Source organism: Harmonia axyridis, chromosome 2 (assembly GCF_914767665.1).
Source record: "Harmonia axyridis chromosome 2, icHarAxyr1.1, whole genome shotgun sequence".
NCBI lineage: Eukaryota > Metazoa > Arthropoda > Insecta > Coleoptera > Coccinellidae > Harmonia > Harmonia axyridis.
The window spans coordinates 54,159,095-54,181,632 of NC_059502.1; the positions used below are offsets into that span (position 1 = coordinate 54,159,095).

Consider the following 22,538-nt stretch of genomic DNA (forward strand, 5'->3'; position numbering starts at 1 on the left):
AACCCTTATATTTCGAAAATTCGTAACTTCGTAAATACGCGTCGGAGCATAACCATATTTGGAATGTATATTACTATTAACGATGTGAATAAACTGTGAAAAGATGATTGACTTCCCTTGGGATCCAGGGGTAGTTTTTCCAACCCTTATATTTCGAAAATTCGTAACTCTGAAAGTACGCTTCGGAGCATAACCATATTTGGAATGTGAATTACTATTGGCGATGTGAATAAACTGTGAAAAGATGATTGACTTCCCTTGGGATCCAGGGGTAGTTTTTCCAACCCTTATATTTCGAAAATTCGTAACTTCGTAAATACGCGTCGGAGCATAACCATATTTGGAATGTATATTACTATTAACGATGTGAATAAACTGTGAAAAGATGATTGAGTTCCCTTGGGATCCAGGGGTAGTTTTTCCAACCCTTATATTTCGAAAATTCGTAACTCTGAAAGTACGCTTCGGAGCAGAACCATATTTGGAACGTAGATTACTATTAACGATGTGAATAAACTGTGAAAAGATGATTGACTTCCCTAGGGATCCAGGGGTAGTTTTTCCAACCCTTATATTTAGAAAATTCGTAACTTCGGAAATACGCGTCGGAGCACAACCATATTTGGAATGTAGATTACTATTAACGATGTGAATAAACTGTGAAAAGATGATTGACTTCCATTGGGATCCAGGGGTAGTTTTTCCAACCCTTATATTTCGAAAATTCGTAACTTCGTGAATACGCGTCGGAGCATAACCATATTTGGAATGTATATTACTATTAACGATGTGAATAAACTGTGAAAAGATGATTGACTTCCCTTGGGATCCAGGGGTAGTTTTTCCAACCCTTATATTTCGAAAATTCGTAACTTCGGAAATACGCGTCGGAGCACAACCATATTTGGAATGTAGATTACTATTAACGATGTGAATAAACTGTGAAAAGATGATTGACTTCCCTTGGGATCCAGGGGTAGTTTTTCCAACCCTTAAACTTCGAAAATTCGTATTTCGGAAAGTACGCGTCGGAGCATAACTATATTTGGAATGTACTTTACTATTAACGATGTGAATAAACTGTGAAAAGATGATTGACTTCCCTTGGGATCCAGGGGTAGTTTTTCCAACCCTTATATTTCGAAAATTCGTAACTTCGGAAATACGCGTCGGAGCATAACCATATTTGGAATGTACATTACTATTGCCGACGTAAATAAACTGTGAAAAGATGATTGACTTCCCTAGGGATCCAGGGGTAGTTTTTCCAACCCTTAAAGTTCGAAAATTCGTATCTCCGAAAGTACGCGTCGGAGCATAACCATATTTGGAATGTAGATTACTATTAACGATGTGAATAAACTGTGAAAAGATGATTGACTTCCCTTGGGATCCACGAGTAGTTTTTCCAACCCTTATATTTCGAAAATTCGTAACTTCGGAAATACGCGTCGGAGCATAACCATATTCGGAATGTACATTACTATTGGCGATGTAAATAAACTGTGAAAAGATGATTGACTTCCCTAGGGATCCAGGGGAAGTTTTTCCAACCCTTAAACTTCGAAAATTCGTATCTCCGAAAGTACGCGTCGGAGCATAACCATATTTGGAATGTAGATTACTATTAACGATGTGAATAAACTGTGAAAAGATGATTGACTTCCCTTGGGATCCAGGGGTAGTTTTTCCAACCCTTACATTTCGATAATTCGTAACTTCGTAAATACGAGTCGGAGCATAACCATATTTGGAATGTAGATTACTATTGGCGATGTAAATAAACTGTGAAAAGATGATTGACTTCCCTTGGGATCCAGGGGTAGTTTTTCCAACCCTTAAATTTCGAAAATTCGTATCTCCGAAAGTACACTTCGGAGCATAACTATATTTGGAATGTAGATTACTATTAACGATGTGAATAAACTGTGAAAAGATGATTGACTTCCCTTGGGATCCAGGGGTAGTTTTTCCAACCCTTATATTTCGAAAATTCGTAACTTCGGAAATACGCATCGGAGCATAACTATATTCGGAATGTAGTTTACTATTAACGATGTGAATAAACTGTGAAAAGATGATTGACTTCCCTTGGGATGAAGGGTAATTTTTCCAACCCTTAAATTTCGAAAATTCGTATCTCCGAAAGTACACTTCGGAGCATAACTATATTTGGAATGTAGATTACTATTAACGATGTGAATAAACTGTGAAAAGATGATTGACTTCCCTTGGGATCTAGGGGTAGTTTTTCCAACCCTTAAACTTCGAAAATTCGTATCTCCGAAAGTACGCGTCGGAGCATAACTATATTTGGATTGTAGATTACTATTACTTAACGTTGAAGCGAAAGAGTTCATTCTACTTGATTCTTTGAAAAGATCTCGAAAAATAGAAAACGAAAGAAAATTGAACTATTTTCTAAGGTTCAAACAACTTCTCCAATATAATAATATTAACCAGAATGAATGGCAAATAGTAGATAAGAATATCACTCATCAAAAGAATAATTTCAATTGCCGGATGTTTGTATTACATTATTTTCGGCAATATTTGTTAAGGAAACCTTTAAATGAGGAGAAAGCTATGGATCAATTCAGAATCGAAGTAAAAAGATTTTTCTTGGAAAAATCATCCCTGATGCAAATTAGGTGCTTATACTGTTCGAAAGTGACAGAAATAGATTTTTATGCATGCCGAAGTTGCAAAAGGAAATTTCATATTGCCTGCCTAACGAATAAAACTGAACCTGAAATCGAATTTAAAAACAGCATAATATGTTACTTGTGTCGAAATTATTGATGGAGTATTTTTGAAAGAGAATAGGCGGGAATAATAAATAATGAGATGTCATGTATCAAATGGCCTACCATAGACAACATCCTGTACGTCTGTAGTGGACCACCCGATGTAATATAATCGCTCCAATTACCATTAAAATCATGGATTATGCCTACTGGGGAAACCATGTAAAAAAAACGCACCTTGTATTCTACCCGGGTGGTGTGGAAATGAGTGCAAAACTTTAAATTGATTCTCTTTAATGCCAATTAGATCAAAGTATCGGATGAACCGATGAAAATTCTTCAAACTTAGCGGCTGAAAAGATACCCTTGGCTCCCAAGAAAAGATAATCATTTTTTCACAGTTTATTTACATCGCCAATAGTAATCTACATTCCAAATATGGTTCTGCTCCGACGCGTATTTACGAAGTTACGAATTTTCGAAATATAAGGGTTGAAAAAACTACCCCTGGATCCCAAGGGAAGTCAATCATCTTTTTACAGTTTAATTATATCGCCAATAGTAATGTACATTCCAAATATGGTTATGCTCCGACGCGTTTTTCCGAAGTTACGAATTTTCGAAATATAAGGGTTGGAAAAACTACCCCTGGATCCCTAGGGAAGTCAATCATCTTTTCACAGTTTATTCACATCGTTAATAGTAATCTACGTTCCAAATATGGTTCTGCTCCGAAGCGTACTTTCAGAGTTACGAATTTTCGAAATATAAGGGTTGGAAAAACTACCCCTGGATCCCAAGGGAAGTCAATCATCTTTTCACAGTTTATTCACATCGTTAATAGTAATATACATTCCAAATATGGTTATGCTCCGACGCGTATTTACGAAGTTACGAATTTTCGAAATATAAGGGTTGGAAAAACTACCCCTGGATCCCAAGGGAAGTCAATCATCTTTTCACAGTTTATTCACATCGTTAATAGTAATCTACATTCCAAATATGGTTGTGCTCCGACGCGTATTTCCGAAGTTACGAATTTTCGAAATATAAGGGTTGAAAAAACTACCCCTGGATCCCTAGGGAAGTCAATAATTTTTTCACAGTTTATTCACATCGTTAATAGTAATCTACGTTCCAAATATGGTTCTGCTCCGACGCGTACTTTCGGAGATACGAATTTTCGAAATATAAGGGTTGGAAAAACTACCCCTGGATCCCTAGGGAAGTCAATCATCTTTTCACAGTTTATTCACATCGTTAATAGTAATCTACGTTCCAAATATGGTTCTGCTCCGAAGCGTACTTTCAGAGTTACGAATTTTCGAAATATAAGGGTTGGAAAAACTACCCCTGGATCCCAAGGGAAGTCAATCATCTTTTCACAGTTTATTCACATCGTTAATAGTAATATACATTCCAAATATGGTTATGCTCCGACGCGTATTTACGAAGTTACGAATTTTCGAAATATAAGGGTTGGAAAAACTACCCCTGGATCCCAAGGGAAGTCAATCATCTTTTCACAGTTTATTCACATCGTTAATAGTAATATACATTCCAAATATGGTTATGCTCCGACGCGTATTTACGAAGTTACGAATTTTCGGAATATAAGGGTTGGAAAAACTACCCCTAGATCCCAAGGGAAGTCAATCATCTTTTCACAGTTTAATTATATCGCCAATAGTAATGTACATTCCAAATATGGTTATGCTCCGACGCGTATTTCCGAAGTTACGAATTTTCGAAATATAAGGGTTGCAAAAACTACCCCTGGATCCCTAGGGAAGTCAATCATTTTTTCACAGTTCATTCACATCGCTAATAGTAATCTACATTCCAAACATGGTTATGCTCCGACGCGTACTTCCGTAGATATGAATTATTCAAGTTAGACTGATGATAATTTGAATAAAAACGTTGCTAAAATATCCCGAGATCTATAAAAAATCAATATTTCCTCCAACGGATACTCTGAATACTATACGGAATCCACTTCCTAAATATCTTTCCGATCTAGAGAATAGTACCATAATAAATCGTTTTTTTGCCGCACGCCACTGGTCACCGCCTTCGGGTGTTTCCGTCAAACAGTCTGCTGGAAACGGTCTGCCAAATTCACACCGGTGATAAATTCGGACAAAAAGAATATCCATTTGGTTCCAACTCTCAGCTGGTTTCAGAAAATTAAAAATTATAAAAAATGAGGAAAGCACTCGCGTAAAATGAGGGTATGTGGTCCCCAACGACGTTATTGGCGCGTGAATGAACGAGCGCTCAAAAGGTTCTGAATTCATTAGTGCTTCTTATATATTTTTTTCAATATACTAGTGGAATTGTCCATGGTTCTGATGAATCTTTCAACACAAAATTTCCAACGAAACTTGACATTCAATTCATATATCTCAACCCGATCGTATTCGATATCTCAAAAATATTGAGTATTATTTTTTCAATATTCTTCTTGAATCTTTATGAGGCTAGGTATCTATCAACGTGATATTTCGCACGTAGCTTGGAATGGTTATTCTATGCATACACGATACACGCAGAATTTAAACGCGATCAGATCTCTAATCACGGAAAAATCGAGTACCTATGTCTTTTCCAATATTTTTCCAAAATCTCAACTCCATAGGTTTTGTAATCACGAAAATATTGGATAAATTTTTTCTTCTTGAATTTTCTGATCCTGATTAAGTGATCGACATGAAATAATGCACGAATCTTCAAATTGTCATTCCTACTTCCAAACACAGATTTTTATCTGGGTCGAATCTGCAGTTTTGAAATGAACAAAAAAACTAAATTTCGAACAGCTTAATTCACGGAACCCTTAGTCGTATTTAGCCCACTAACGAAGTTTAATGCGGCATTCACGATCCGAACCTACCCTTCAAATTTCAAGTTTATAACTTTTTTCGCTCGACAGTTATTGTGTTTACGGCTGGACGGACAGAATTGAATTTGGCCAAGATTTCGTCATTAAGGAGTCGAACATTGAGTTTGAGAATATTCCCGGCTCAAAATTCGAAAGTACATACATTGTAAAGATATGATACAGCGATCCCTTCGGTGACGAGCACTCTAAAAATAAGAAATCCTGAAAGTTTTTCAGTCAACTGAAATTCATTGTTGGGTTTCAACTTTCAACATGAATATGTTGAATAATGATAATACAAAAGTTTTCTAGTCTAATAGTTGTTTTTGAATCAGAACCAATTCACAGTAAAATTTGGCAATGTTTTGTATCTTATAGGAATCATTATTTGCAATGAATTGTTTCTATATCATAGAAAATATTGATTGTTGAAGTAAATTTCACACAATACTATTAACTTTCTGATCACGTTTTTTGACAATTGAAGGAGATTTACAGCCGAGTGGGACATTTTCCCACTAATTGTATTATTAATCGATTGAATCACTGAAATTCCCTGAAACGCGTATGTATTTATATTGACGTTAGAACGATGTGGAGAAATAGTGAATATAAACAGAAACTTCTTGGGCTGAAATTCCGAAAGCACTGGGAATGGTTATTAAAACGAATAACAATGAATATAATCACCACAACAGTTTGCAAATTTCCATGGTCAGGTTTTGATTCAAGTGTAAAAATTGAATATATGTAAAAATTATTTGGAAAACTGAAAATCAACTCACCAGTTATTATGATGACTAAACATCCAAACAGTTGTGAAACACAAACATTATTGTCGCGATTTTAGACACCAGTTCACTTAAATTAAGCTAAAACATTAAAAAAACACACAAACTATCACTAAAAGAATAAACGCCTACCATCTTTGCTTCCGACGGAGCAACTCCCGATTGTGGCCATACAGGAATGACAACAAAGATACTTGATGCAGCTGCGCAAGACTTTGCTGGAGGCAATTCAATTTTGCAAGACGGTTTAAATAAGCTAAATGATATCTCAACAATATAAATTAAAAATAAATCGTATTAGAATCGTATCACAAGTTCTCGAAAGTTCAAAGCAATTTCAAAAACCCTCTGGTGACTAAATAGTTGACACCGGTTCATTGTTTTGATAGATAAACTTAACCTAAAGGGATCTGACGCATGACAATTCGAATAGTTCGAAATGAATGATCATTGGACCTGAAGTACAGAATCTCTACTATCAAGACGCCAAGACGGTAATAATGTTTAATGAAAACTGTAATTCAAAATTCTATAATAATAAATAGTTCAAGATTCTTACGAAAGGAGAGCTGCGGACGTACATTTGGTATGAATAATTGCAATGAAATTCCATCTTACTTCGAATTTACTATAGACAAAATACAATTAAGTTGATATAGATGGGGTAATTAAAAGAAAGAAACTCAAACGATCGTTGTTAGATTGTAATGTTTTTTAGTAACTTCCACCATTAAGAAGGTAATCTAATACTACATACGAGAAAAATGCTTCTGAGCGGCTGAGCGCTGATTCTTTCATGCATTAATTGCGCCATTGAAGACCACATAAACCTATATACAGTTCTGCGGTCTCCAAAAAAACAAATGGCGCATAAATGACTCAAAATCTTCTGGCTTCACATCACTATATTGTTTCTGAATTTTTTCTGGTTCTGGTTATGATATCCACAAGAAATTTGGCACGAATCTTGAAATAGTTAATTTATGTATACATGCAAAATCTCAACACGATCAAATCTACATTCGTGGAAATATTCAGTTTTTTTTATATTGACGGAATCCCTTAGCCGGATTAAAGAATTTTACCATGACATTCAAGATCCGTACCTATCCTGCAAATTTCAAGTTTTCAGTTCTAGGGGAACATATTTGGAATGTTATCGTGTACCTATATGAGCAGGACATCCGGATATCCTTAAATTTAATCAGAGGCAGCAATTGATCTGATTTGTTTTCCTCTTCGATTTCGTGCCATTTTGTTGTCTCTGATTTGAGATCGGGATCATTTGAACGAAAATACCAAATGAAGCAACGGCTGTGGACAAACTAGCTGATATATCAAGGGACTGGGGCTTCAAAATAAGAAAAAAATTGATGGTTCTGGTTACAAGGAATGTGTCGTAAAAATAATCTGGAGTATAAGTGCTAAATTATTACAAGAAAAATATTATAACGAATATGGACGTAGTTTTGACCCATTAAAAGATATAGTTTTTCAGACAGCAAGAAATGCACGAGATATGACACATATTGCTACAAGGTACATACAGTCAGTTCTTTGTTAAATGTATTGTATGAAGCTGATCACATGAAATATTGGAAACCTTACAAACCATATAGAAATTTTCTGTGATATATGGGTCATATTCTTGGTCTATAATCCATGTGTAACCAATGATATATACATATACCTATTTGTTTGAAATTTGACGGTGTATGTTTCTGAGATGCAGCTTGATATAGACTTCATTAATCAGTTTTTAAATAGTTATTACTTGACAGAGGATTGAACTATAACATTGTTAGTTTAATTTCATCATTATAGGTAATTACCTATATAAAGAAGTTAGGAATGAAGAGGCGAAGAGCTAAGGAATTCTTAAATAATATTTTTTGGATTTATCTCAATACCCATAGTACTTTTGTTTAGTTCTGTTATAAAACACTGTAGCGCTGCAATCTTATAAATTCTCTTCACAGAGACAACTCTCTAGTTTGATTTCTGTGGTCTGTGAAAACTAACCTTAAGTTCTAGTGTTCTAGAACAATATTTCTTTAGTGTTCCCCCTTTTAATAACGCAGAAATTTAATTCCTAATTTTTTAGTGAAATTGTAATAATAATTATTATAAAATGTCTACTATGCCAGTTTCCTCTACGACATTATTACCTCTAGGTTAGATAGTGTATTTCACTTTGTTTGCTATTTGGTGGAGATCATTTTCCATATTTTCTCAATATTTACACTTTAGGTACTCTACCCCAAATTGTATTTTACAGAACTAGTCGATAAATGTATTGGTTCACGTATTCATATCATTATGAAAAATGATAAAGAAATGGTGGGAACATTAGCTGGTTTCGATGATTTTGTGAACATGTTATTAGAGGATGTTACAGAATATGAGACAACTCCAGAAGGTAGAAGAATAACAAAACTAGACCAAATTTTATTGAATGGAAATAATATCACAATGGTAAGATGAAACATTGGGTGGAAAATTTCAGAAGAAATAAATGAGATTTTTTTTTAGTTGGTTCCAGGAGGAGAAATGCCAGATAATTAATCATGTGAATTAAATTTTTTTTCAATATTTGAAATTCAAACTATATTTTATTGGAGATTTTCCTATTAGGTTAAGTATTCTTGTCACTCACTGCTAATATACTTATCGTTCTGGTTTTGGTAGAAAGAATGATATTTTTTCTTGAAGTATCCTTTCCTAAGTAATACCCAAAAATTCAGGCTATACAATCATATTTTTTGCTACGTCACTATACAATAAATTGTGTTTTTAATACTTCATTTCTAGATTTTCATATTTCACAAGGTTGACATAAATTTTCAACGTTTTGTGTGGTTGATTGAAATATTGAAAACTTGACATATTGTTGATTTACTAGAATAGCAAAATTGTTAAACTGAAGGGTGAAAAAACTATTCTCAAAAAAGCAAAGCAGATTTTAAATCAGTTGTTGGATTTCCTCTGCAAGGGAAGAAAGGAATGTAGTAATATTTAATGAAGTTGATAATTTAAAAATATATGAATATAGACAACGTTAATTGATATAATAAAAAGATATATGAAAATTGTTTGTTCATAAAACAATATACAATATTCAGCTGTATCAATACTTAAAATTAACAATTCACATTTATATCACATTTGATATAATCAAGTCCCACTTGAAAAATATTGATATTTAATAGACCTATAAAACTGATAGCTTTGAGTGAGAGCTATGAACAAATTGACACTGAATAGACTATAGTTCTTAGGAGTAATAGCAAATGAATATCTACACCATATAATTCCTGTGGCAAGTAAAGCTATTGTTTGTAGCGCGCTGAGTTTTTCTGCAGGTCTCTGCAAATCGCTCAAACCTGCTATGACTAAACCCCATTTCAAAGCAGGCGCCCAAAAAAATATTGTCATCGGTCCAGCTGGATGATTCCAAAATGTTTTCACCTTCTGCCACCACTTTGACGAATCTCCCTTACTTTCATCATTCTTGCAATTGCTTACATCAATTTCCACTTCCGTATTTGAACTTTGCGATGACGTCACTCCATAATTTCGAATGTCATCTGATTTTGATTTCAGTATTCCCATTCCCATTTCTTGACTCTCACCTTCTCTGGGTGGCTCAGTAATGTTCATATTTTTAATGTCACTTTTTGACGTTTCCATTTTGATAAAATCAAAAAACTTTACCTGAAAAAAAAATCAGTTTAAAAAACAGAAGGTCTCAACCAATTTTTTTGGTGCAGTGTTTCACCCCAGTACCACTGATGAAACCATCAATATGGTAATTCAGTGGTACCTGTCATAAACACCCTCGACCTCCATAGCCGAGCATGTTGACTTTGTCCGGTTGCAGTTAAGTGTTGGGTTTATGTCCCAACCCAAGCGATGCCTTTAAGCCAAGAATTGCGCATATTTTGGAGCCATCTCTCGATCTTACAAAGAGTCACTATACATATATTAAAGTCATATATTAGTCACTATACATATATTAAAAGTTTTTCCTTATTTTAGAGATACCAAAACTTTTTCATTGGAGAAATCATAAAGCAACATGTTTTATCAAAAGAATTAACAACATTTATGAAAAAGCTAACAACACATTTTTGGCTCAATTGGTCCAGAAATATTTTAAAATTTCGTAATTTTTGTTTATAATAAGATGTGCAAATTGAGCCATGTCTCGAAGCCATGTTAAATGTTGTTATATAGATTTTCGCAAATTTTTTAAGTTCCAGTTCATCTGGAATCTGATTGGATTTATTGAATTCGTCAATTGCGTTACTGTTGTTTGAGTTCAAATCAGAAAAGTTTCCCAAAAACTAGATTGATATTTGTTTATTATTAATGTCATATTACTAATTTTTTGTTGATTATGTAGGATTAATAATATTTTATCGTGCCCTTAAACCTCAATTTCCTAAAATCATGAGCTTTTGAGCGCTTGTTCATTCATGCCTCAATCGCACCCGTGGAGACCACATAACTGTATATAGGTATACAGGTTTGGTAAATACATTCGGAAAGATATATTCACAACCTTATTCCAGAAAACACTGGAACAATATATAATCTGCGTGATACGATATCGAATAAATGAGTGTTCTCTTTCAATGACGAAGTGGGGATGGTCACTGCTGACAGTTGAGCTTGCGCTGCGGTTTGAATATTAGTCGCTCTCTAACCGTGGGATGCGTTACGAATATTTTATTCCATTGTCTGCGACAATGAATAACATGAATACTTTCCCCTGTGGAAATCCTTACTCAGGTTCTTCCTCGCCATAACTGATTTGAAATTGATATAAATAATGCAAAAGTTGCACTGTTTCACTGGACTAAGAATATTCTCCCAAACTACATTGAATATCCTATCGTTCCGAATGTATTTACCAAACCAGTATATGTAGCCTCTAAGGGCGCAATACGCTCCATTATTGATGACGTCACACACCGCCATTTTAGTTCTCCTGTCAGTGTTCGGAATCCAAACAAACGTTATCTTTGAAGAAATTGGCTCATTTTGATAAATAAGATTATTTAAGGAACGATTTTACTATCAATTGATAGACAGAAGGCACGAGATTAATGCCAGTAAGTTCGAACTTGAAGTTCAACTAATAAACACAGCTTTTTACAAAATCTGGGGAATGATACAGGATTCAAACTTACTGGTATTAACCTCGTTCCTTCTGTCTATCAATTAATACTGAAATCGTTCCTCAAATCTCTTATTTATGAAAATAAGCCAATTCCTTCAACGACACCGTACGAATTTGAATGACAATTCATTTGATTGGATTCCGAAGACTGACAGGAGAAGCAAAAAAGGCGGTGTGTGACGTCACACTAATAGAGCGTATTGGTAAATTAATAAGCGCTCAAAAGCTTCGGTTTTCACGTCTGTGCTTTACCTATTTTTCTAGCAATCAAATAATTAGCGTTGACAGGATTCTAGATGGTCTCTAATTCATACATTATTATAGATCTTCTTAGTTGATTCAATTCCATTCTTATTGATATATTTTGCTATTGGATGATATGTGAAGAAATGAAGGGGTGGTAGGTTTAAGAGTTTATGATTTAACATGGCATTTGCGGACCTGGTGCGCAGATACCACTGACAGTGCCATACCAGTACCTAACACTTTTTTCCCGTTAGTGACCAGCTTCCAGAAATTCATGCCAAGACTCGAGGTATTGAGGATTAAGTCAAGCTATACATATACATGTGTTGTTTGAACAATGGATAAAAACGAGTTTCGTGTATTGAAATACTCCTTGTCATAAATCGATGAAAACCAAGGTCAATTTGAATAAATTTCGGTTTGACCACCCATCTCATTCTCGAGATCTGTCCTAATAGTTTTTGAATTTTTTTTCGGTATCGGAACAAATAACCCCATGATTGAAATCCGTTATAAGTTAGGTACCTATTTTGAATCTTGACTTGAGATTTCTAAATGAAGACCTTCATTATTATTATTACTTGTAAGATTTAGTGAGATATTGTGTGCAATAGGAGAGAATAATGAACCATCATTTAAATTAAGAAGTTTGTAAATCTTTACTAGACTATGAAATAGAAACATCGAATAAAAATTCAGATTAAGCACTTTAAAGTCTTCGACCAAAGGTTATCTTATAATATTAGACTTTTTCGGGCTTAGAACTGTTCAACGATTTATACGTTATATAACACGATCTTTCAAAATATTATGAGTAGTGTTTTTCAAAAATGGAAATCATGTAAAAATATTTCGATAGCTTAATGCATTTGGATTCAGAGGTCGAATGATATAAAGCTAAATTATTTACAACAACATTCTTTGTTCAAATAAAGAAATAATGGATCGGGTAAAAAGTCACTTTGGGTCCTTGGGATCTAACAAAGATAGTTCTCTCCTACAACATTCTTTGTTGTTGACTTTGATTTATTGGAAACAAAATTTGACATTCTCTAATATATCCCCTGATTTTGTGTATGATTTTGTATAATATAATGAATTGTTACATAAGTGTATTTTTGTTTCTATTTCCTTGTTTAGGCATTTCAAAAGCATTTAACCTTCCTTATGTTGACGTATTTTCATCCTTATGTGAAAATATTGTTATATTTAGGATATCTAAAATTAAGAGAAATCGAATTGTATGCATCTTGGGAGAACGGCAGTTATTTATAAGTGATTGAAATATACTAACTGACAAAGAAACTGCAACACCCAGAAGGAGCTGTTTGAATTTAAATTTTTTTGTTGATAAAACATAGATTGTATAGCAAGGAGTAACTGATTGAATCTGGAGAAAAAAATCGTGAAGGTTTTTTCATGTGAACAATTTTTGTTACTTAAATATTGAATCGTTTTTTGCAAGTTTGCACGTGTACACGGAATTTATCGCCAGCTAAGTGAATTTGAAAGAGGTCGAATTAGTGGTCTACGGGAGACCAGGTGGTCATTCCGAAAAATCGCCAACCGTACGAACAGAAAGCGAACTACTGTTATGAGATGTTGTCAAGCGTGGTTTGAAAATGCCCAAAATCGAAGAAGAGTAGGTACCGGACGTCGAAAGGGCACAAATGAAGTTCAAGATCGACGTCTGAGACTTATGACCATTAGATTTGCGACATCTCGATCTTTGGCTGATGAGTGGTTAGGAGAACAATGCCACCCTGTAACTGTCCGAACGGTTTACCGCCAGATAAGGTCTTCTGGACTGGAGTATTATCGACCCCATCTTGTGTTACCTCTCACTCTGACTGTTGGTTGAGAATCGCCGACAACGATTACAGTGGTGCAGAGAGTCAACAGTGGAATGTGGAATAGCATCAGGTCCTCTTTTCTGATGGATCTCGATTTTCCTTGGGTGCACATGATGACCGAAGAAGAGTTAGACAACGTCGGGGAGAAAGATGTGAACCTCAGTTTGATGTTTAGCGTCATGTACACCGTACAGTAGGCGTTATGGTATTGGGTGCTATTGCACATGCAAGTAGGTCACCTTTAGTCTTTATTCGAGGTAACATAGTGGTGCCATAAGCTCTTCCTTACCTTAACAGGCTCGAGAATCCAATATTTTAGCCAGATAATGCCCGACCTCATGTTGTCAGAGTTAGTTCAAACTTTGTCGAATCGATCAATGTGAATCTTTTGCCATGGCCGCCCAGATCCCCCGATCTTTGGCCTATAGGCATGTTTGGGACATCATGGGTAGAAGGCTTGGAAATTTACCCCAGCCCCCACGGACTTTGGTGGCTCTGAGGTAGCTTGGAATAGTATCCCTCAAGAAGAAATAGACCATCTTATTGCATCAATGCCGAGACGTGTTGGGGAGTGTATAGGTAATCGCGGTGGACAAACATATTAACAAATTTAAAAGAAAAAATGTAAACCCTTCGTTCTTTCCTTAAAATTTCAATCATTTACTCCTTGATTTACTATCTATGTTACACCAAAAAAATGAGAGATGGCGTTATAGACTGCGACTGCGCTTCACTCTCTGAATCGGCACTATGCTAGTCCCTAGTCTCCATGCTCCACGATGGAGATGGGAGGTGTACCTTTTTGTCAGAGATCACTGAGTGCGAAACTGAAAACGCTGAATTCTTAAAATGTTTTAATTCACTTAAAAAGCTCAATTTGGAACTAAGTATTTTGTAGTCAAGCGCGGTCCCAGGGGGGGTCAAGGGTGTCATGACCCCCCTCCCCCTTAAAATTGAACCACCTAATACTTAATATGCGTTTCTAGCAGACAATTTACGAAATGGTACCATAAAAAAACTTGAAGCCCATAACGTCGACCCCTCCCAAAATTTAAAACTAGGACCGCCCTTGCTTGTAGTCGATACATAATGACATATCCAAAAGGGTAAAATAATATCTTTCAAGCATGCATATTCATCAATTAATTAGATAAACATTTTCGTTCCTTCAAGGAAATTATTTAAAAGATCAATATAAATGGCATCACACTTTGATTGAATGAATATGAGATAGTCTGGAGCTTTTGCGCCATTCAAGAGCACAAAACTGTATATACCTATATGTGGTCTCAAGGGAGTATTTGGACTTCACGTCGAAGGTTTCCTCAGTTTTTTCGATATTCCACTTGAATGTTCTGAATATGCTATTAAAAAAAAATTGTGCGATATTTGGCACAAGGGCGTAGAAATGAGGGAGTACTGGGTGTAATTTTTTCGATTACCCCCCCAAGAAAAAAAAAATCTATTCCCTTGACTTGGCATTATATTTGATATATAAGTACACGCAAAACTTCAATTCAATCAAATCTGAATATATAATTTTTTTTCCAATATCCTTCTTGAATTTTCTATGGTAGATACTGATTATATGCGACCAGCATAAAATTTTGCACGAAATTTGAAATTGACATTTTATATCAACACTCAAAATCCCAACTTCGCCGGTTTCGTGGTCAGGCAAATATTGGTTTAATTTTTTAGATTTTCTTTAATTGTCTATAGTTCTGATTAGGCGATCAACATGACCTTTTGCACGTACCTACCTTTAAATTGTCATTCTACATCCAAATGCAAATTTTCATCCCAATATCGAACTTGCAGTTCCGTAATCAACAGGAAAACAAAATTTTGAACGCCCATATTTACGGAACCCATATTCGGTTTATGATCATCAACAAATTTAACCGCAGCATTCGAGATTCTAACCTAGTAACCTACCCTGAAAATTTCATGTTTTGATATATTCTTGTTCATGAGCTATCGTGTCTACGGCCGGTTTTTCTTGAATTTGACCACGAATTCAGCAGTGAGCTCAAAATTCGAAAATTATAGACAATATGAACGGTGAAAAATGCATTCGGAAGTTTCAACTTCAAATGTGTGTTCAAGGGACTAAATTATTAGTACCTAATAAAATTCATGTGAAATTTTTTGAATAAAAAAACATGAATATCTACAAATATGAATTCTTTGCTTTGCTTAAAAGAAACCCGTTACATCAATTGAAATATTTGCATCCTATGCAGTTAGAAAGGTGAGGAAAGTAGTACGAGTAATAAAATTTATGACACAACCTGGAAATCAGAATGAAAAATAAAATAAATATCCTTAAGCTGAAGTGGAATACTCACGAATTGAGTACCTAAATTAGGCAACAACCTTCTCCCATATTGAACGAAAATTCAACTCACTCAACAATACACATTTAACTAGGAACAGCCAGACAGATTATTATAGAGTTGACATCGTCCATAATCCATATTATTCAGGTGAAATCACAGTGATACTTTCTAGAATAACCAACGTTTACGTGCCGGTGACATTGAAAATAACAAAATTTATCTTTGTCCGTTTAGTAATGAATTTCTCAACAATACCTACGTTTCGTTTGAATGATTAAGCATAGGCGAAATTTTGCATTATCTCAAACGTTATCATGTACTCTATAACATAGGTGGACCACAAATGCATAAGTAGGTACAATTCATTCATTACATTACAAAACAGGCCAACAATAATTTTGATGCCCTGCACGATTCTTCAACTGTTTCTGACTAATTTTTGGGTGCAGAATCTGTAGAATATGAAACATTAGTCACAGTGACGTACGCAAGGGGGAGATAAGGAGGATATATCTCCCCCAGGACGAATATCCATTATAAGTCACAACGCTCAATAATTTAATTGTGTAAAAATTTAATCAACGTGTTCATCAACCAGCGGTTATATCAAAAGGCTTGATCTGATTCTACTGTCGTGGGCATAATCATTATTTATCAGGTGTGTGAATAAGTCTTTCCCGTTTTTTGTAAGAGATGGCGCCACCAATACTGTACGAGTATTTAATGGTTACATATGTCATAATCAAAGCTTATTCATCTGTCAACAATTCCACACTAACACATTAGTTGAAATTTTTTCGCATCATAAATTTTTGAAATCGTGAAAATGTCGAAATTTGAACCGAGTCGACGTCATTTGCGGGAAGTTTCACTTTATTGGTTCAATTTGAAGAAATCTGCTGCCGAGGCGCATCGGTTGCTTCAGGAAGCTTATGGAGAAGGTTGTGTTGATGATTCAAGTGTTCGCGGATGGTTTCGACGCTTCAAAAGTGGCGATTTCGACGTGGAAGACAAGGAGCGTTCCGGGCGGCCGCAAATCTTTGAAGATCAAGAATTGGCGACTTTGCTTGATGAAGATTCGTGTCAAACGCAAGAAGAACTTGCTGAAGCATTGGGAGTTGACCTAACAACCATTTCCAAGCGTTTGAAAGCCATGGGAATGATCCAAAAGCAAGGAAATTGGGTGCCGTACGAACTGAAGCTGAGAGACGTCGAACGGCGTTTTTTCACTTGCGAACAGCTGCTTCAGCGACATAAAAGAAAGGGTTTTCTGCATCGTATCGTGACTGTCGATGAAAAGTGGATCCGTTACGATAATCAGAAGCGAAGAAAATCATGGGGACTACCCGGCCATGCATCATCATCGACGGCCAAGCCAAATATTCATGGCGCCAAGCTCATGCTCTGTATATGGTGGGACCAGCTAGGTGTGGTTTACTATGAGCTTCTGAAACCGAATGAAAGGATCACAGGCGAGGTCTATCGACGACAATTGATGCGTTTGACCCGCGCACTGCAAGAAAAACGGCCACAATACTCCGACAGGCACGAAAAAGTTTTTTTGCAACATGACAATGCTCGCCCACATGTTGCACAGCCGGTGAAAACATACTTAGAAACGCTCAAATGGGAAGTCCTACCCCACCCGCCGTATAGTCCAGACATTGCTCCGTCTGATTACCATCTCTTCAGATCGATGACGCATGGCCTGGCTGACCAGCACTTCCATTCCTACGAGGAAGCCAAAAAATGGGTGGATGACTGGATAGAGGCCAAACCGGTCGAATTTTTTCGCAACGGGATTCGTATGTTGCCAGAAAGATGGGGAAAAGTTGTAGCTAGCGATGGCCAATACTTTCAATAATTCATTTGTAACCATTTTTTCACAATAAAGGCTCAAAATCTGAAAAAAAACGGGAAAGACTTATTCACACACCTTATACTTACGGGCTGAAAATTCCAAATTGATGATAATAATGAACAATCGGTTTCTAAAGTAAAAGCTCCGAACTACACTAATTGAATATCAATCTCAAGAAGTGTTTGTAAATTCTAAGAATATCAGAAACGAATACTCAATTATTTTTTCTTTATCTCCCCCAAGACTTATGTCTGGGTACGCCACTGATTAGTCACTATCAATAGGATAAAATAGGCTACCGAGAAAAGCGCTGTTTGCAGAATTCCACAGAAACTATCCCGAACTCCAAGTTTCCGAGCAGAGAGTAACTGACTAATACCAGCTCATATTGAGAAATAAAATTGTACCTGGTGAGAGACTGAACACCATAAGAAATGAAGTCGGACTGAGTCTACAGAACGGTAACTTCACTAACAACCAATACTGAGGAACAATACAAAATACAACACAGATTTGATGCCAGTAAGAGGCGAGTAACGACGGAATATAGGGAAAATGTGTCTGAGATGGCATACTTTTTGAACTGGGTTTATACCTATTAATATAAATATCTTGAAAATGATAAGACCAGACGAAATTATAGTGCAATGTATAATCTATTCAATGGTTCATTCAAAATTGAATATATTAACAAAATGAAATTGTAAAATAACAATCAAACAAGGTCTTCATATGCCATCTCACCTTCAACACTGTGGATGAGATGGCATAGGTACATGATAAATTATGACCTAGGTACATATTTCGCAAATACATTTTTTTATTTTTTTTCGTCATTTTCATCGCCATTCCCATTGAAAGGATCTTCTGTGTTCATTAGCCATTAATTCATTTTTCATATTTTTCCTTGGGAAAATGATAGCTGGTGGAATGTAAGTCCCAACGGCATTCATACCGCAGACCACAGTGAAATGATGTCCTCTTTCAGCACTAGTCAGGACTCCCACCTGTTTTCGGCCGCGTATGGCAAAAATTTTAGTATTTTTCGAAGGTACTGTTGAAAATCCTGATCCGTCGACATTCCATATGTCGTTAGCCTTCCAGTACAACAGAAAGAAGGGCAAAATATTTTTGAATCTTCTGCTTGTTGAAAGCACTAGCTCTAGCGAATGAAGTTGATTCTGGAGTTCGAAGGCTTATACTAGGATTTCTATCCCGGAATCCTTTTAGCCAATCCCATCCCGCCATTTTATTGACATGGGAAAATCTGGGGGAATTTTCTTTGCTTCCGCCACTTCATAAGCAAGCTTTCTGACGTTGGTTGTTGTAAAACCAAAAAATCGTATTTCTAAATTTTTTAAATGCTCAACAATTTCCCTTTCTAAGGTTTCATCGAAAGTAACTTTATGACCACCCATGTAATTTTTCCTCTACCCTTCACTTTTAATTGCACGTCGCCTTAATGTGCTAGGCACATTGAACGTCTTTGAGGCTATCAACCAGCCGATTTTTTTTTCCTGAACTGCCTTTATCGCTTCCTTCATATTCTCTTCGCTCCAGGAATGTCTTGTTGATTTTCGTTGATAACGCCCTATTCCTTAAAAATCATAATTAAATTTTCTACTCGAAAAGGAAACTTAACAAAGTGCCTGAGTGAGATGGCATACCTACGCCATCTCATCAGCATATCACGTATGCCAACTCACCCAGAAGCAAACACCAGCACTTTTTTCTTTCTTAATAACAATGGTGGATACTAGGATGAAAACAAAAATATTATTCTGAAACTAAAGTGTATGCAGAAATAATAGAAAATATTTGCACTCACCGATATACCTGTTTCTTTCAAATATTCACCGAAAACTCTAGCTGTTGTAAATTTTCAGCCGACTCGATAAACTTACCTCGCATGCGCTGACCAAATATTATTGCAGAATTTACTAGAACTCACGCAGACGTTTAACTACGTCTTATTCTATAGTATGCGCATTGAACTGGCGCCTAATTCTGAATGTCAACCGAGAAACACGTTGTATGCCATCTCATCAGCTATGCCGTCTCAGACACATTTCCCCTACTGCATCCATCGAAAACCCAGAAGAAAGTCAAAGAGATCTATCGGAGCGATTATCTGCCATAATGAATAGATGCGTCTCAGATTTTGGGTGCACAGATCCACTAAGACAGGGACCACTTACCTCCTACTGAAGAATTTACAAAACACAGCGGATCCATCAAAATACAGACCAATTACATGCCTACCAACAATATACAAAATCATCACATCATGTTTGGCCATCTCGTGTTTCTAAACATTGCGAGAAAAAGAATATAACAACAACACAACAGAAAGGGTGTTCCAAGAATGCACTGGCATCGAAGGAACTGTTGGTAAAAGATTCCATAATATGCAACCAAGCCTTCAAAAACACACAAATCTTTTTATAGCATATTCTGACTATAAGAAGGCTTCCGACTGAATTTCTCATGGATGGCTGACAAAAATTTTGGGGATATACAAGATCGATCAAATTATAATAAATTTTCTGAAGTATGCAATGTGCAACTAGAGAACAAATATCGAACTTTCTACGGCAAACATAACTACTGAGAAGATTTCAATTAGGAAAGAAATTTTCTTGGGGGATTCATTGAGTCCTTTATAGTTCTGCTTGGCGTTGAACCACCTCTCTAAACAACTGAATGCTTCTGAAAAAGGTTGCATTATCAAAGGCAATAGCAATACTATTACACTCAATCATTCGCTATACATGGATAATCTGAAAATAATAATAGGCAACAAAAACCACTTGTAAATTATGATCAAAGAAGTAGAAAATTTTTCGAAGGATGTGGGCATAACATTCGGAATGGACAAGAGTCGTACTCTTGTCCGATCGCTCTTTCCATTGGATAGGAGATAGAAGCAATGAATTCGGACGATCTTTATAAATACCTAGTAATGGAACAATACCGACGAATCAACCATCAAAAATGGAGGAAGACTTAACAACTGAGTTCATTAGGAGAATTTAAAATTTTAAAAACAAACCTCAACAGCAAGATCCATCAATACATATGTATGCAAAAATGCAACGCAATATGAGAACTTTGATGTCAAAAGAACACAAGCACCACACGAAAAGTAGCATTGAAACTATGATACTGCCGAGGAATAAAAGAGGCAGAGGTCTGCTAAAATTCATGGACCCAAGTCATGGGAAAATAGAATGCTCGCAAACATACTTCAAAGACAAATCTAGAGATCTACCAAACATTGTGTCATGTGTGAGCAGACGAATCATCACCTTTACAACTGCACTAAGTGCAAGTTTTGTACAATCACCAGACAATCCAAGAAAAACTGCAAAGATGGGGAGAGAAGCCTCTTCACATTCACATTTCAACGAGGCGAACCAAGATCATGTTATTGGTTCACATCAGGTGCGATGTATTCAAAAACTGAAGGTTTTTTTTTAGCCAACCAAGATCAAGTGATCTCAACGAGAAATTACTGCAAGCATATCATAAAGGATCGAACTATTACTGACGATCGATGCCGTTATGGGTGTCCAACGAATGAGGCAATCCAACATATCACGGGTGGATGTCAAATGTTTGCAGGAAATGAATATAAAGAGAGACATGATGCAATAGGAAAGATACTACACCAAGAAATGGCAACCAAATTAAAACTAATTCATTCTGAAAAAGTGCAATACTACAAGTACCAAGCGAAAACCATCCTGAAAAACGAACGCTTGCAACGATTTTGCACGCTTCGGTCCATGTTACGCTACTGGAATTTTCGAAGACGCGGCAATTTGTCAGTTGATCGTGTACCATCGGTCGGAGCGCGGATGCGCGGATCTAGAGAGAATCTTCTGAGAGATTTTCAATAGTTGTCGAGACTTCAGCAAGGATACGTACCTAAGATTTAGATTTCAGTCATTATTAATTTAATTTGAGATTTGGAATCTAATTTATCGGCGGGAATTGTGTCGGGATTCTCGGTAAGTGTTGACATGAATATTTGTATTCAACAAGTAATAATCTCACCAGAACGAATTGATTTAATTTGAAACAGTCATTTTTTAGAGTCATCCACCTTGTTGAAACGTATTTCAGGTTTGGTAGGATTTCTTTTGTGTCAAACGATTTCAACGAAACTCCTTGTCAGGTTTATTTGATAATAAATGTAATGATTTCTTTGTAATTTCTTGGTTAGAAATCCGAGAAGGAGTTGTAAATTCAGTTAACATGTTCTAATATCGTTGTTAATTTTTTCAAAGCACCTCCCGTGGAATTTGAACAACAGAAACCTTTCTTGGGGTTGAAAAATATCCAGAAATACTTCCTTGAGATACAGAATTTGGAATAGTACGTATGTTAAACCACTTTAGTTCCTAAATCTGAAAGAATACCTGCATAATACCTGGCATTATCACATCAACTTCGTTGAATGGGGATTGGAGTACTATAGCTTCCTGATAAGATCTGGTGTTCAGAAGGCTGAAAATAATTCACAGAAGAGTTTCCATCCTAATAGCAGAGTAACTCATTTAAAACCGATTTAAGTTAAGTTTCTATTTCATTGTTTGTTTAGAGTGAAAAGGATCGATCATTGTA

At 35.9% G+C, this 22,538-nt stretch overlaps 2 protein-coding genes and 1 long non-coding RNA gene across 9 annotated transcripts in view; 1 reads left to right on the forward strand and 2 right to left on the reverse strand.

The window, feature by feature from the left end:
- LOC123673750 (triple functional domain protein) overlaps positions 1–6,782 on the reverse strand; it is a 250,022-nt gene extending 243,240 nt beyond the window's left edge. The window contains exon 1 of one of the 7 annotated variants that reach the window (XM_045608400.1): positions 6,417–6,758. The gene's annotated coding sequence lies outside the window, so the exon portion shown is untranslated. Of the gene's footprint in view, positions 1–6,416 lie in introns of all 7 variants that reach the window. The other 6 variants (XM_045608399.1, XM_045608401.1, XM_045608402.1 and 3 more) reach the window with 6 other exon arrangements.
- A 1,643-nt stretch (positions 6,783–8,425) lies between these two features.
- On the forward strand, positions 8,426–9,116 carry LOC123672992 (U6 snRNA-associated Sm-like protein LSm5). The gene is made up of 3 exons (XM_045607367.1): positions 8,426–8,596; positions 8,701–8,897; positions 8,955–9,116. Exons 1-3 carry the CDS (start codon positions 8,554–8,556, stop codon positions 8,985–8,987), a joined length of 273 nt encoding a protein of 90 aa, XP_045463323.1. The 5' UTR covers positions 8,426–8,553; the 3' UTR covers positions 8,988–9,116.
- LOC123672993 lies at positions 8,851–16,320 on the reverse strand. Its single transcript, XR_006746401.1, has 2 exons — positions 16,058–16,320; positions 8,851–10,136 (listed from the first exon to the last, which is right to left on the reverse strand). It is a non-coding gene; the product is annotated as an uncharacterized LOC123672993 (long non-coding RNA).
- Positions 16,321–22,538: the final 6,218 nt, after the last annotated feature.